General features: G+C 41.3%; 1 protein-coding gene across 2 annotated transcripts in view; it reads left to right on the forward strand.

Moving 5' to 3' along the window:
* Window positions 1-16,255, forward strand: part of RYR3 (ryanodine receptor 3) — a 693,107-nt gene that overhangs the window by 524,662 nt on the left and 152,190 nt on the right. For both annotated transcript variants that reach the window (XM_033952387.1, XM_033952388.1), the window contains exons 74-76: window positions 5,872-5,968; window positions 11,036-11,145; window positions 15,295-15,346. In XM_033952387.1, the coding sequence (XP_033808278.1) occupies window positions 5,872-5,968; window positions 11,036-11,145; window positions 15,295-15,346 (259 nt within the window). The remainder of the gene's footprint in view (window positions 1-5,871; window positions 5,969-11,035; window positions 11,146-15,294; window positions 15,347-16,255) is intronic.

A 16,255-nucleotide genomic window follows, 5' to 3' on the forward strand; every position in this document is an offset into this window, starting at 1 on the left:
TTGCATATGTTTTGGTCCAGCAGAAACTTATCTAACCTTTTCTTGAATCCCTGAAGGGTGCTTTCCCCTATAATAGCCTCTGGAAGAGCGTCCTAGATTTCTACCACTCTCTGGGTGAAGAAGAACTTTTTTACGTTTCTATAGAGTCTATCCCCTTTTAACTTTAGAGAGTGCCCTCTCGTTCTCTCCACCTTGGAGAGGGTGAACAAAGTCTTTTTCCTACTAAGTCAATTCCCTTCAATATCTTGAATGTTTCGATCATGTACCCTCTCAGTCTCCTCTTTTCAAGAGAGAAGAGGCCCAGTTTCTCTAGCCTCTGATACTCATAGAATTCCTATGAGTGTCGGAGCATTTTCCTCACCAGCCTGCAGTAGAAACCTTTACCACAGCTTTAAAAAACAAAAAACAAAAATAAAACCCCAGCATAAAATGTATAAGTGTTATACCAATAACACTGGAAGTGTGGAACAAATTTTCTTCTGAATACCATGGCACCAGATATCTATATTTGAAAAACCACAGTATCACAACATACTCCCCAAAGAACAAAAGATAAGACATTCAATAAAACCCATATATCGTGTATGATGTGAACACCAAAAATAAGATTCATATTCTGGCCTAGTTTGCCAAAACCAATTCATAACCAAACTATATGCTGCTGCATTCATCCCTTAACTTAGAATCAAAATGGAGATGTTGATGACACATCTCCCTATAAAAAAATGTAACTCTGTTATTCACTTTAAATGAACATCATGAACTTTATATCATCTAAATTTACCTAAATACTACTGAAAGATAATTAGGAGACATCCACAGGATATCTTAAATATTTAAAACCACTAAAAGTAATGGCACACAATATAATCTTTTTCATCTGCATCGTGTCTAATTGTGAACTCCACAAAATGAGATGTGGAGAGGCATAATCAAAAACAATGTCTAAGTCTCCTTTTGGCCTAAGGCCCTAGGCATACAAAGTAGGTAGCAGGGAAATGTCCATTCTCGAAATAAACGTCCAAAAAGTGGGGTTTGGGGTTTTTTTTAGAATGGCCTACCTGTACGTTCAGCAGTTTAATCACCCAGACCTCCACTACATGTATGCTTACAACACATTCCTGACCAAAAAATTGCCCAAGTCCCAAACGCCCAGAACAAGACCTTTTAGGCGAAGGAGGGGCCAGTCCTTTGCCTAAAAGCACGATTCTCTAACCGGCATCTGTCACAAACAATGCTGGTTAGAGAATTGTGGAACCGTCTTCCCCCCTCCCGCAACGATCATGCAATCCTGTCGCCATCTGCCTGCTGGACAACCCCTATTCGCACTCTTCACCTGCAGGAGGTATGCCCAATCCCTCCTGCCAGACAATGCCCCCAAACTCCCTGCACGTTCGCGCTTTTCACCGGAAAGAGTGATGCACAATCCCTCCTGTCGGACAACCCCTCCCTGCATGTTTGCGTTCTTCACAACCCCCCGCCCGAACCAGTGCAGGCATGCTGAATGCTTTGCGCTGCTCCCGATGCTCATAGGAACTCTATGAGTGTCGGGAGCAGCACAGATCATTCAGCATGCCGGCATGTGCTAAAATCCGCTTTCACAGTTTTGTAAAAGGAGGAGAAAGTGTATATGTGTGTTATTTTTGTAGTTTTCATCCCTAACAAAGATATTTTCAAAACATAGCCATATCAGGTATTTGATTTTTTAATATACTGTACCTGAATTTGACTCATGTGTCTTTGAATCCACTTTTCCTTTGAATCTACTTGGTGTAGATCTTTGCCTCTTGTGGTTTATGACAATTTGCAAAAGTCCTGTTTCCACATACAAAAGTCTGCTCTATGTGCAGAAATGGCTTTGAAAGTTGCTAAGAATATTCCATTTTGCTTAATAAAAGAATGAAATAGTGCAATTGTTCTCTCTTTTCCACAAGATATTCTTAAGACTGATGCTAGTGTTTATTTTCATTGGATAGTTCTTAAATAAAAACCTATATGCTTTTCTTTAGACACAAAATTAGCAATCTCTTCCTGAACACCTACCAACATGTTTGGCTTGAAAAAGTACATGAAAATCCAGACAGACTTATACTGGTGCTAATGGTAATGTAACTTAAAGCAAGTCACTCCTTTATGCACAAGTATCCTTATCCCAGCCACGATTAATATATTAGTAAAAACACCCTTTTGTGCAGTTTGCATAATAGGACTCTGATTGGTCAGTCTGTTGCACACAGGTACTTTTGCCCGCCTTTCTGAACTGAAGATGGCGGTTGCTCAACTTAAGGCAAAGCTGACAAAAATTCAAAGAGCTTTCCTTTAAGGCAGAGTCCACCAATTCAACCTCTACTGCCTCTGAAAATCTCAAGAACAACGGTTAAGATATACTCAGAGGGCAGAATATGAAATGTGAGTAAACAGTGGGTTCAAGTTGGACAAGATCAATAAGTTGCATATTAATAATTTATTATAAAAATTTATAATCCACTTCCTAAAATGAGTGACCAAAACAGTCGCAACCTCCACATAATGTTGCTTGATATTTTTACAAATATCATGCAACACATATCGCATCATAACTGAGAGAAGCTTGAGTCACATGAGCTAATGTGTCATACCCCAGGCTGCAGAACTCTTTTTATGATGCCAACAGTTAGTTAATCCCGCAGCAGACAGTGTTCAAGGTGATTACCATGAAAAATACCTATAAGGTGGCAGAGGATTTTAAGAAAGAATAAACACTTTCTCATAATGGATTCTCCAATAAAAGGAATAGATTTTAGAGCTGGCAGCTGGAAAGGAAGTAAAGCAACAATCTTCAGACTGCTGAGGCAAAAGAGAGAGACGCATTAATGCCATAATTCATTTGGGAGGCAAATATTTTATATAGAGTTATCAGGTGTACACAACATTCTCCCTCCTTTTACAAAGTCACTGTAGGCTTTTTTTTATCGCCGGCCGCAGCAGTATTAGCTAAAACACTAAGAATTCTATGAGCGTTCAAGCTAATACTGCCATGCCGGCGATAAAAAAAAAAAAAGCGCCTAACACAGCTTTGTAAAAGAGTCCTTTATGTTTTTTTAAAAGGGTGTGATGCTACCTAAATAGGACTATATTCTGTATATGATGCCTAAAATATTGGCACTAAAAAAAAAAAGCTTGAGTGCTATTCTATAAATAGTGCTCAAAGTGCCATTTATAGAATAGCGCTTAGTGCCAGGAACCGTGCTTAACTTTAGACACAGCTGTTTACACCAATGAAAATGTGGTTTCAATCTTTGTGCCTAAATTAAGCGCAGATTTCCCCCCCCCCCCCTTATTCTATTACTACACATCTAAGAAGAAAAAATTAAAAAAATTTAAATTGAATCAGGTTGGACAGACTGGATGGACCATTTGGGTCTTTATCTGCCGTCATCTACTATGTTACTGTCTAACTTGGAGGAATACCCCCAATCTGCCTATGACTCTCCCATTTCCGCACCTCCTTTTTGGGTACCTAAATTTATGCACATATTAATTAAATTGAATTAGCACCAATATTTGTTTGTTAAGATCCCAATTATTGGTGCTAATTGGCTCATGAATTAACCATCCCCCCCCCCCTTTTTACTAAGTTGCGGTAAAGGATTCAACCATGGCCCAGAGCGCAAAATGCTTTGCTACTGCTCTAATGCTTTTTTTGGGTCATGCGCTAATGTGCATGGTCATTTTAAATAAGTTACCAGAGAGCATACACTAAGGGCTTCTGTGTTATGGACATGCTGACCAGTTAGTTTACAGTTAATTTATGGTTTGATAACACAAGTTCAGCAAGCAAGTTGTTGTGGTTTGCAAGGAAATCCATAAAATGATAGGAAAGGTTTTACAAACATGTCTACAAAGAATAATAATTAACTGAGTACAAATGCAGGCAAGCAAACTATCCAGTTGGGCACATTGGCACAACCCTAAATGCCATATAGAAAGAAAAAGTGTTTTTAAGACCTTCTTGAACTTTGTGAATGATTGTTATTCTCAGGGAAGGTCATTCCAGAACTATGGGGGCCAAAAAAGAGTGTATTGCTGAGCTGATTTGTAGTGAACTAACCTAGGAATGGGCAGGACAAGATGATGGGAATCTAGGGATCTCAATGACTTTGTAGGTGGTAAAAGGGAAAGTCAGAGAAACAACAAGGTAAAGTGAAACACCAACATGGTAACTAAGGGCTAGATCTGATCCGAATCGTGTCCGGGGAGCTGATTCACGAATCGCCCTCATGCAAATTAGGGCAGTCGGAATCATGCCCCCAATCGACTGCCCAGATCGCTCTTTAGCGATCCTGATGCATGTGCAGACCAGACTTTTTTTTTTTTTTTTTTAACTTTTACCTAGCCCAGCGAGCCCGTGGTTTTAACCTGCTTTAAACCCGCGGGGTAAAACCATGGGTTCGCACTGCGGGGGAAGGCCAGGGCAGCACATGGGGCAGGGAGCAGGAGAGTCATTGGCTGAGAGCCACGCAGGAGATTCGGGGCAGAGCAGGGTGGCAGGAGAAAAAGGCAGAGATTTGGGGCAAAAATCAGGAGAGGAGATTCGGGGCAGAGCAGGGCGGCAGAAGAAAAAGGCAGAGAGTCAGGGCAAAAAGCAGGAGAGGAGATTCGGGGCAGAGCAGGGCAGCAGGAGAAAATCGAGGCAGAGAGAGCAGGAGAGTCGGGCAGAGAGCTGGAAAGTCGGGGTAGACAGCAGGCAGAGAGCAGGAGATGGCAGTCGGAAAGCAGTGAACGACTGGTCTCCAGCAGTCGCTTGTTTGTGATCGCCAAGCCCAGTCGGTGTTGCAGGGTTTTTGTTAGTGAATCGCTGTCTGTCATTATTTGAATGCCGTTCCCCCTCATTTGCATGCACAGATCAGAAGATGATCGGGACAGAGGTTAGTGAATCGGGTCGGAGGGGAATAAATGTTTTAAACTTTTACACTGCTTTTTGTTGGTAATCTATGCCTGTTTCTAATGCTTTGGCCTTTGCACCTCCTAGCCTCTCTTGATTATTTGTCTCATAGTTAAGAGGCAGGAAGACACATTCTATTGTATTATTTCAACATTTTTCCTTGTTGAGAGCTTCAGTTGATGAATAAGCAAATTATTAACTATAATAAATGAAATAAAAATGAAAATTAAGATAGTACACTGCTGATGTAGGAAGGATAACTCTGGTGCCTTTCTCAGTTAATGTGTGAATAACGTCATAGTTGAAACATTCAAACCAACAGTGGTTATATGAAATATGTTTTTAATACTGTAAACATACCATGTGATAGTGCTGTAAAACCAGTTATAACAAATTAATCAATGACAATTTGCCATTATCTAGCAGTATAAACAGACTTCATTTGAGACTCCTAACTAGTAGAGGGAGTACCTTTCAGTGATATTCTTTTCTAGCTTCCACTCACTAGAACAGGGGTAGGCAATTCTGGTCCTCGAGAGCTGGAGCCAGGTCAGGTTTTCAGGATATCCGCCATGAATATGTACGAGATGGATTTGAATGCACTGCCTCCTTGAGATGCAAATCTATCTCATGCATATTTATTGTGGAGATCCTGAAAACCTGACCTGGCTCCGGCTCTCGAGGACTGGAATTGCCTACCCCTGCACTAGAAGATTCTAATCACACATGGATATCCTATTTCAGCCTCTGGTCACTAAAGGGATCTATATTCCCTAATAAATTGCTTTTAAGAAAATAAGAGTTCTCCTGGTTCAATATTAATTTTTCACTGACCAATCAGAGGCTCAGAATTGCATCAACCAGATCTCCTTACTAATTATTAATCCCTAAGCTGTGTGGTACTCCTGGCTTACCTCTCTTGGTTTCCCTTCCACCCTTCCTCCCAGGCACCGTTGTATTAACCTCTTCCTCCATGGTTATCAGAGATTTTGGATAGAGACAGAGGAATATACTTTTGAGGAGAAACTAATTCAAGATTTGGCTGTAAGTACTGTCCTAGTTGGAGCATTGCTCTTCGTGCACATATGTGGAAGTCCATAACAGTGATCCTCAGTCGGACCTTCTTGAAAGCCTTTGTGGTTCCTGAATGGCAGTCACACACTGGCAAATTCTATATAGTCCACCTAATGTTAAGCACCTACATTGGCACACCTAGCTCATGTAGGTGCCCAGCTTGATTAATAGGCTTAATCGGTGCCAATAACAGGCATTTAATACCTCACAATTGGATTTAATTGGACTGAATTGAAAATTAGGCACCTAACTCAAAAAAACACACAATTCTATAAAAAGTAGGCGCCTAGTCCAAAGCACCTATCTAAAAGTGGGCATGGTTAGCGGGCAGATCATGTGCGTGCTTTGGAATTAGGAGCCTCTTTTTGAATTGGGCGCAAATATTTAGGCGAAGAAAACCCTGGCATAAATAGTGTGCACCTAAAGTTAGGATGCCTAGTGACACCTAAGCACGCTTAGAGGGCGCTAAGTGTGATTCTATAGAGCAGGGCTGCCCAAGTCCGGTCCTCGAGATCTACTGGCAGGCCAGGTTTTCTGGATATCCACAATGAATATGTATGAGAGAGAGATTTGCCTGCACTGCCTTCTTGGTATGCAAATCTCTCGTATGCATGTTCATTGCGGACATCCAGAAAACCTGGCCTCCCATTAGATCTCGAGGACCGGACATGGGCAGCCCTGCTATAGAGTATTCCTAATTGTTATAAAATCACATTTAGTGCTTCATTAGTCAGCACCTAAATTTTAGGTGCACTTTATAGAATTAGCCCAAAGTCAGTAATTTGGCACTAAAATGAAATAGAAATTTAAATTAGATATTTTGAAATTTGGCATCTGCTTAGTGCCTTATTAAAGGCTGAGTATCACTAATTTATGGCATATGTTATATAACATATTGAATGAATCTATATATGTAACTTAAATGGCATTAATATATTGTAATTTCATAATGCTCTCTTCTGCTTTAACATTTTGAGTTCTGATTTCTAACATCTGAAATTTTCCCATTTCATGTTTTTATATTTTATTCTTTCTGTTGTAACATGTGCAATGCAAAATAACGTCGGTGAAAATACTTGACACCTTTGCTGAAATGCTGACCTATGTGTGCAATGAAGTATTATATCAATATATAGCCAGGATATTTTCAGTTAAAAATAACTGGTCGTTATTTATGTGGTGGCAATCTCTAGAAACTCCTCCCTAAGAGTTCTCTCATTCTGTACCAAGCCCTTTCTGCTGCCTGAGATCTAAGATCAATTGCATGGAATCAGGATAGTAGCCAACAATTATATTGCTAATTATTTCCAGATTTTAATCAGTGGTATCATGGGACAGTACTACATATTCACAGGCAGCATTTCAACTTAGGTGCCATACTACTGGTTGGCAACGTTAAAATTCTTAAACTTAGTTACTGAATTTTGACTGGAATAGAAGGCAGCAAAATCAAGGTGGGTAAGTCCTCAATAATTCACCAGAAGAATCTGCATTATACCATATGTAGCAAATTATTGACATTCAGTCTGTGGTTCCTCAGTGACCTCAATGAGCTGTTTTGTATTACAAACATAGTTGAGAACATTCTAGGTCTAACTTAGACTCTTTGGCTTCAGAAAACTTCCTTTTAGGTCCTGGACATTCCCTATTGAAATAATATCATTTTAGCACCAGAAGAAAATTGTATAGAGATGTGGCTGCTTGGTTCCCATCATTCCCTAACAGTATGCATAATTTACATTTAGGGGTCCTTTTGTCAAGCCACGCTAGCTGGGTTAGCGTGTCGGACATTTCATCACGCGCTAACCCCCACGGCCGGCTAAAAAACTAATGCCTGCTCAATGCAGGCGTTAGCGGCTAGCGCGGCAGGCAGTTTAACGCGCGGTATTATGCTCGTTAAACCCCCTACCGCAGCTTGATAAAAGGATCCCTTAGACTAAGATTTAAAATTTTGATTTTGGCTCATCAAGCATTTTACACAGGTGTTCCAGCTTACCTACCTGCTCGTCTTCTCCCTTATGAACCCGTTAGAGGTTTACATTCATCCCAGCAGAATCTATTAGTGGTCCCCATCACACCAAACTTTGGCTAGATTGTTACATCAGTGTTTAGCTGTATCATAGGCAATGGAACGCTTTTTTGTTGGAGGGGGGGGGACCAAAAGCTCCACCCAAGACCCCACCTCATAATAGTACTAATTGTAATGTCACTTTTCCATTCATTTGTCATACACACACAATATAATCTTATCAATACATAACAGTAACCACAAAATTAAACTACATAAAGCACACTGTATGCAGAGAAAATTTTAATTAACATTTATATTCTGAGGTCAAAGCAAATGACTTTAAAATATTCAATGTCACCCCACTAACTGCTACAGAAAACTCCCTTTCAGTGCCAAACAAGTACATCAAGAAGTAATACAAAGCCCTGCAAAGAGCAAAAGAACAGAAACAGCATCTTTTATCTCTCCCCACCATCCCCATGCCCCAAATTTCTCCTTCTATCAACCCTCTCCAACACAATGCTGCATCTCTTCCTCCCTTCCCTCCACCAGTATGTTCACCATTGCTCCCTCTTACATCCCTTTCCATCTATCCCACCCTTTCTTCTCAACATCCAATACTTCTCCCTCCTTCCTCTCCACCACTAGCATGTCCAACAATTCTCCCTTTCCCCATGTACATCATCTCTTTCCCTCTCACTCCACACATATGACCAACAATTCTTCATTCCTTTTTCCTCCTCCACCAGCAGCATTTCTTTCTCTCCCTTCCCAGTACCCCACCTGTGCAGCATCTCTCTTTTCCTCCTTTCCTAATTCCCCAGCCCGTGCATCTGTCCTTCCCAACCCTCTCCCACTACGCACAGCATCTGTCCTTCCCAAATCCCTCTTAGCCCATGTAACATCTGTCCTTTCCTGCCTTCTCACCCCAACCCTCTCCCAGTATGTGCAGCATCTGCCCCCCTACCTTCCCAACCGCTTACACCAGCCCGTGGCATGTAGCATTTGTTCTTTTTCCCCACTCCCAGTGGGACCCTGCAGCACGACCTCTCTCTTTGGCTGCCACCTCCCCCACACCTAACTACCTCCTCCGCAGTCGTTGTTATTTTAAATTTTTTGACATCTGCTGGGCCTATGCGGAAACAGGAAATCGCTGCTGAATGAAGACTTCCAGGGCAGGACGATGGCAGCATGCTGATCTCATTGATGTTGCCGAAAGATTTAAAATAACAAACACTGGGGAGGAGGTGTGGGGGAATTGGGAGCTGAAGAGAGAGGTCGTGCAGCAAGGGTCCCGGGAAAGAGAAGAAGGAAGGAAAGAAAGAAGAACATGTGTCTCCATGCTGACGATTTAAGGTTACATCAGCCAGAAGAGGAGGTTGGTGGGGAAGTAGAGCCATCGCCAATTTTGGGGGAGGCCATGGCCCCTTTGCCCCCCCCCACCCCCATTCCAGTGCATATGAGCTGTATTGTTTCCTCATTGTGGAACTCAAATTAGAGTCCTCTTACAAAAATGTTAAGATAGGGTTAAAAACATGTCCAGCTTCCCCCCTCCCCCCCTCGATATTTAGTCAGTGGCAGTAAGCATTTTTAAAATGCTCACTATATCCGGCTAGATGATCTGCAGCTATTCAGTGCTGGCCAAGTGTGCACTGAATATCTGGCGCTAATTTTATGTGGCTTAGGCACTGGAGCTTATGGAGGTCCCGGCCAATAAGCAGCCAGGGTCCACATGATAGTTATGTGGGCCCTGGCTGAATATTGGCCGGGTCCTGCATAACTATTTCTTTTCTACCTTAAAAGCCCTGTCCCCCCCTAAACCCCCTCTTCTCCTCCAAAACTGCCCCCTTCCCTCCTATCCTCTCCCCCAGCCCTTAGGCAGCAAAGCCCCTCCTCTCCTGCCCCACAGAGTGAGGCCCCCAATTACATAAGGTTTTCTATTCCGTCTTTACCTATTCAGTTCAAGGTCAGATTATGCTTAAATCTTTTTTATTAGAGAACAGATACCAGTGATACAAAAGCTAATTCACAAGTCAAAATGGTTTTGGTTTTTTAACAACAATGGCTACCTGCCATGGAGGACTGTACTCTTATATACTCCACAGGGACACCCAGACACAAGTACCCCACCCCAGAACCCCTCCTAATCCTCCCCAGTCCCCCCACCCACCCAAAACAGTGTACAGACCAGTATCAGAACTTAAACAGGTAGGGCAGTATACAATTGGTTGGGTCAGTTACCCAAGAAGTTACAATGGAAAGACTGACATGGACATTCAATAGGGATGCTAGTACAAATAGATCAGTATAACTTTAATTGGTGTTTTTTTAAACATTTCACACAGGCACCTGTTATGAAATTACTCCCACCAAGTGTGTACTTCATGTTAAAGTGCATATACCTAAATATAGATATAGAGAGAGTAGCCTAATGGGTAATGCAATGCCCTTAGAGTTAGAGGAACTGGGTTCATATCCCCCTTTGGCTCTTTGCAACCCTGGGCAAGTCATTTAACCTCCATTGACCCCCCAGTACAAAAAAAAACATAGTCTCTGAATCCATTAGGCACACTGAAAGTACTTGTAAATAAACCACTTTGGTTATACCACAGAAAGGCAGTATATCAAATGCATTAACCACTATCTTATATGTCAGCTTCCCCTTGCTCTGCTTAAGCTATGCCTCAGAGAATAACTATTCATAGTTTGTATAAATGTATGTGTGCTTTTCTATGTACATATGTATTTCCATAGTTTTGTAAGAGCCACATAAAAAACATGTTTGACTCGCAATAAAATAACCCCTATTATGAACTTATTTGCTCAGTTTTAGGCATCTGAAAATCCATTGTTAGGGAATACCTAATGTTTTGTTGTTTTTTTTTTTAATGTACTCCATATACTTGACCTTAACATCATCAACCAATTCTAAGGTATAATTGATATCTTACTGGAAAATGCTTTTACTAAATGCTACCATATGTCAATTCAGTCTAAAAATATTTAAATTGTGAATATTTGCACAGAAACCTATGACGCTAGAAGAGGAAGAAGAAGAAAAGGAGGCTGATAAAAAGCCAGACCCACTACATCAAATTATTCTACATTTCAGTCGCAATGCTCTCACAGAGAAGAGGTAAAAAAAATACTGTGTGATATGGATTGATCAAATGATTGATTGATCTATCTTTAAGGAGTGGAGAAGCTTAATGATTAACAATAGCAAGCTGGGAACCAGGAAAGCCCAGTTCAAATCTCACTGTAGCTGCTTCTAACCTTGGGCAAGTCACTTAACTCTCATTGCCTTAACCCCTAAAAATAGGTATTAATTGGGTGCACAAATTACAAAATAATAGCACTTACATGTGTGACTGGTGCCAGTTCTATAGCATACATGCCAAAATCACTTAGGGTCATATTCTATATAAGGTGCCAAAAAAATTGGTGCTGACTAGAACAGTGAAATTCTATAAGAGGCACTCGCCACCCAAAAGTGGGTGGAAATGTTGGTGCGTCTAATGCAGTGAAGATATGTTTTTTTAAACACTTTTTGGTGGGTGAATGTATGCACTACATACAAATATGAAAGAATTAACGCAGAATGTAGGGGATTTAGTGGTGTATTTAATAGTTTGGAGCCCATTGACTAAATTTATGGAGGTATGATAATATTTCTTTTATTCATTTCCTATACATATCCAGGGGGGAGGGGAGAGGAAGGGAGGGAAATAAATAAATACTGATGGTGACATTTAGGTAACTTTATAAATTATTTAAATCATATATTATGTGAAAATGTATTATTATTTAATATATGAAATTTGAAAATCTTGAATGATATATAAATTGCCTGTACAGATAATAGTGCGTTGTATGTAATACCTACTGTTCTTTATTTGGTTGGCACTTTTAGTTATAAATCAATACAGATGTATAAAAAAAAAATAAACACCCCCACCCCGTCATACCTTTTTAAAGCCCCGCGCCCAATACGGCTCTCCTTAGTGTCTGTGAGCGCCCGATTGTCTTCTTGGCTTCCCCCACAGCATCCTCCGGATTTTCCCCTTTAAAGCTAATTAAGCTCATGACGAGCAGGGCCTTACCTCCATGCTGCTTCCTGTACCCAGTGAGAGAGGTAGTCTTCCGTGCTGTGACCGCCACTGAGCTAATTACGGCAGCCTGCAGAGTGAACCTAGCAGGCTCCCATTGGCCTTCGAAGCATGTTGCCTCTGCCGCGGGTCCCACCCCTTATGTCAGAGAAGGGGCGGGACCGTGGTAGAGGAAATGTACTTCAGAGGCCAACAGCAGCCTGCTAGGTTCACTCTGCAAGCTACCGTAATTACCTCAGCAGCAGTCACAGTGCGGAAAATGACCTCTCGACAGAAAAGGAGAGCTGTGTCTCCCCCAATCTCCTGCCCCAGGGAGTGAGCAAGAAAGAACAACTGCTAGGGAGGCGATGAGAGCCTGCTAACTCCGGAGCATGCATTCGGACCTGGGCAGAAGCTGCAGCCCTGCACTGTAAGGGCTTCTGCCACCCATCCCAGCTTAACCCAGCACCGTCTGGGAGCTGGAGACAACAACTTCACAGGAAGCAGAGAAGGTAAGGCCCTGCCCATCGCAAGGGCACCGGCAGGACACTGGATCTAGACACCGGGGGGGAGAGATAGACAGAAAAGGACCTTGAGGAGGGGCGGGAAACAGACTTGAAGACAAGGCATTTGCTGGAGTAGAGGGGAGGACTCAAAATGTTAGCAGAAGGAAGAGAGAGAGAGAGAGAAACCTGAAACAAAGGGGAGGTAGAAGAGAGGGAGTCAGATGTTGGACTTGGGGGTGTATAGAGGGGAGAGAGAGAGAGAGAGACTGCACAGAGGTGGAAAGATTCTGGACCAGGGAGGGAGGAAGGAAGTTGAGAGAGAGAGAGAGAGAGAGAAGCAGAGAAAGACCTGGAAGAAAGGAGAACAAATGTTGGACAAGGGGGGGGGGGGTTTGATAAGCAGAAGAAAGAGAGAGGCCTGGACCAAAGGGGAAAGACAGGAGGCAGATACTGGACTATGCGAGGTGCAGACAGAAGAGGCAAAGGAGGAGTACCCTGAGGAAGAACAGAGAGATGCAAGAACATAACAGAGGAGGGAGAGAGAGGGAGACCTGGAACAAAGGTAGGTACAAAGGAGAACTGACACTGGATTTGGGGAGGGTAAGCAGAGGGAAAAGAGATAATAATAATAATAATAACAGTTTATATACCGCAATATCGTTAAGTTCTATGCGGTTTACAAAAGATTAGTGGAGTACAAGTACAAGATAGAGACCTGGACCCAAAGGATATGGGGTTGGATTGTGAAAGAAATGTTGGATCAGAGTCAGAAGGAAGCCAACCAGAAACTAATTAAATCACCAGACAACAAAGGTAGGAAAAATTATTTTATTTTCAATTTAGTGATCAAAATGTGTCAGTTTTGAGAATTTATATCTGCTGTGAATAGAATAATGAAAAGAAAAAAAATTGCATTACAATTAGTAGGGGAGGGGGGACAGGATGCAGAGCCTGGCAAGGAGTGAGGGAGGCTGGGTGCAGAGCTTGGTATATGTCAGTATACAATTTGGTTAAGAATGTTTTTTTTCTTGTTTTCCTACTCTAAATCTAGGGTGCATCTTATGGTCAGGTGCGTCTTATGGAGCAAAAAATACAGTACTATTGAGATCTTAAGTGACTCTGATAATATTTGTTTCCTGATCTATCTTGTGAGACTAAAAAAATGTCAGTGGCAGTTTTTACTTCTCCACCCTGGAGGTCTCCAATTTGGAGCATCTAACTATTTGAAATTTTCTTGTAACTGCTTTATAAATTATCACTCTGAAGTGCATTTTGGGAACCATCTCATTTGACTACCTTCTTAACCTCTAGATGGATGATGATGGGACTGTGAGTTAAGTGGGATCTACTGAGTGAACTGCTTTTATAAATCAGCATATGCTCTTGTTTCCTTTTTGTTTTAGTTATTACCTATTAATTCCTCCTTGTGATTCTGGACTCCCTTCTTTTTTGTGGACTAAAGTTGAGAATTAATGATATCTGTTATTTCTTTTTTCTTCTTCTTTTCCTTGATTTTTTTTTTTTTTGCCTGTATTCTCTGCTTGGCTTTGCTGTACAAGTTTATTGCTTGTTTATACACTTGAAAGTAACAGGCCCAGTATTCAGTACCATTTAAATCACTTGTCCAGAGCTAACTGGGTTGTGCTGTTGAAAATGCCCTGTTAGCACTGAAGCTGAAACCATGTATTTTTGAGGTATCCCTGGGCGAAGTCAAAACTTAACTGGTTATGTGCTGATTTTTAGCACTTACTCCCCCCCCCCCACTTTATCAAGCTGCACTAGAGGTTTTTAGTGCGGGCCTGCAAGTTAAGTGCTCTGACGCTCATAGCAATTCAATGAGCGTCAGAACATTTACCTCACCGGCTTGCACTAAAAACTTCTAGCACAGCTTGATAAAAGTAGCCCTTAATTAGCTAAGATACTAAATAAACAGGACTACATAAAACACAGTCCTACTTGTAAGCGGTTCTTCATAGTTGGTTAAGTGCTTAGCCGGCTATGTTTTCACCTGCTCCATATACCCAGAAATATAACGCTAGAGCCCAGAGATGGCCCGGTATTGTTTTTCCAGGTATAATGCTGGTTACAGTCAGCAAAAGGCTGATTGCTGCTGGTTGAGTATTGGGCCTACCAAAAATAAAAAATGTAAATAATAAAGGCTTCTTTATACAGTAGTGATTCCCCCATGGCAAATGCACCAAAGTCCATTCAATTCCTATGGGCTTCAGCGCATTTGTTGTGGGAGAATTGCAACCACAGCTTTGTAAAAGAGGCCCAAAGAGAAGAAATGAATTACTTGCAATTTAAAAAACAGTTGAGGGCCTCTGGTTTGTTTGTTTTCCAGCAATATTAAGTTGAAAAACTTAATGAGTAGGGTGAGTATGAGTAGGGAGTATGAGTTTGAGTAGGGAGAATGAGTAGGGTGTTGAAGGGTTTAAATATTGCTGTTTGTTTCATAGACTTATTTTTTATTGTGAATCACTCAGATGTTTTGATTAATTAATAAAGTAAAAGGAAAGGAAAGAAAAATATCAGGCAGACACATAACATGGAAAATGGAACACACAACTAGATGAACCCAACTTCTAATAATGCTTTTTCAGTTAGGGAAGCTTCTTTACTAATATAAGAAATCTGAGGTTTGTAAGAACTCTTGTGTAATCTCTTTCTCAAATGTTTTTCCTTCCCCAGCAAATTGGAAGGTGATCCCTTATACACAGCATATTCTGCAATGATGGCAAAGGTATGTAAATTGAAGCATGATGAATGTAGCAGATAGAGGTTTGAGGTAGAGAATGACACAGGGACAAATTATTCCCCATCCCCACGGGAACTCATTTTCCCATCCCCACGAGTTCTTTTCCTGTCCCTGCCACATTCCTGCAAGCTCCGTCCTCATCTACACCAGCCTCAAACACTTTAAAATCATAAGTGTTCGAAGCATGTGCGGTTAAGGCAGAGCTTACAGGAATGGGAAAAAGACAGGGACAGTGCCAAAACTTGCGGGGACGGGGAAATTGAGTTCCTGCGGGGATGGGGACAAATTTGTCCCCGTATCATTCTCTAGTTTGGGGGCAGACATAGTATAATGAAGATTCTCTAAAAGTCCACCATATCCAAACTTTATTCAAGGCAAGAAAACAAACCCTATTTCATCTGTTTTTCCCTCAATGTAAGATTTATTCTAATGTGTTCAAAAATGATTTCATATATCTGTTCTATCTGTTCTTAGTTATTATAAATCACTTTGAACTTTTATTGAAATATCACAAGGTGTCCTTTTGCAATATGGTATTAAAAATGAACCGTATTATTCTCACTTCAAGGATTACTGCATCCCAAATATATCAAAATCACATTAGGCAAGGCATGTCTAGTTTGCATCAAGCAAATTTGGTATTTGCCCACTCTATCACATCCCCGTCTTCCTTAATACCAAATGAATCCAGAGACTTGTGGGCTATGATCATATACCAGCAGATGGCGATGGAGAGCACTAAACTGAACTCTGTCTTTTGGGAACGTATAGGCCTGATATTCAGGCCATGAGAGGTAGCCCACCCAAACCCTGCAAGTGGCTGTTTCTGGTGACCAGCATTTGAATATCTGGGGAGGGGGGGTCTTTCCCTTAACTGTTTAACTTGATATTCAG

This window comes from Geotrypetes seraphini, chromosome 7 (assembly GCF_902459505.1).
Source record: "Geotrypetes seraphini chromosome 7, aGeoSer1.1, whole genome shotgun sequence".
NCBI classification, from domain to species: domain Eukaryota; kingdom Metazoa; phylum Chordata; class Amphibia; order Gymnophiona; family Dermophiidae; genus Geotrypetes; species Geotrypetes seraphini.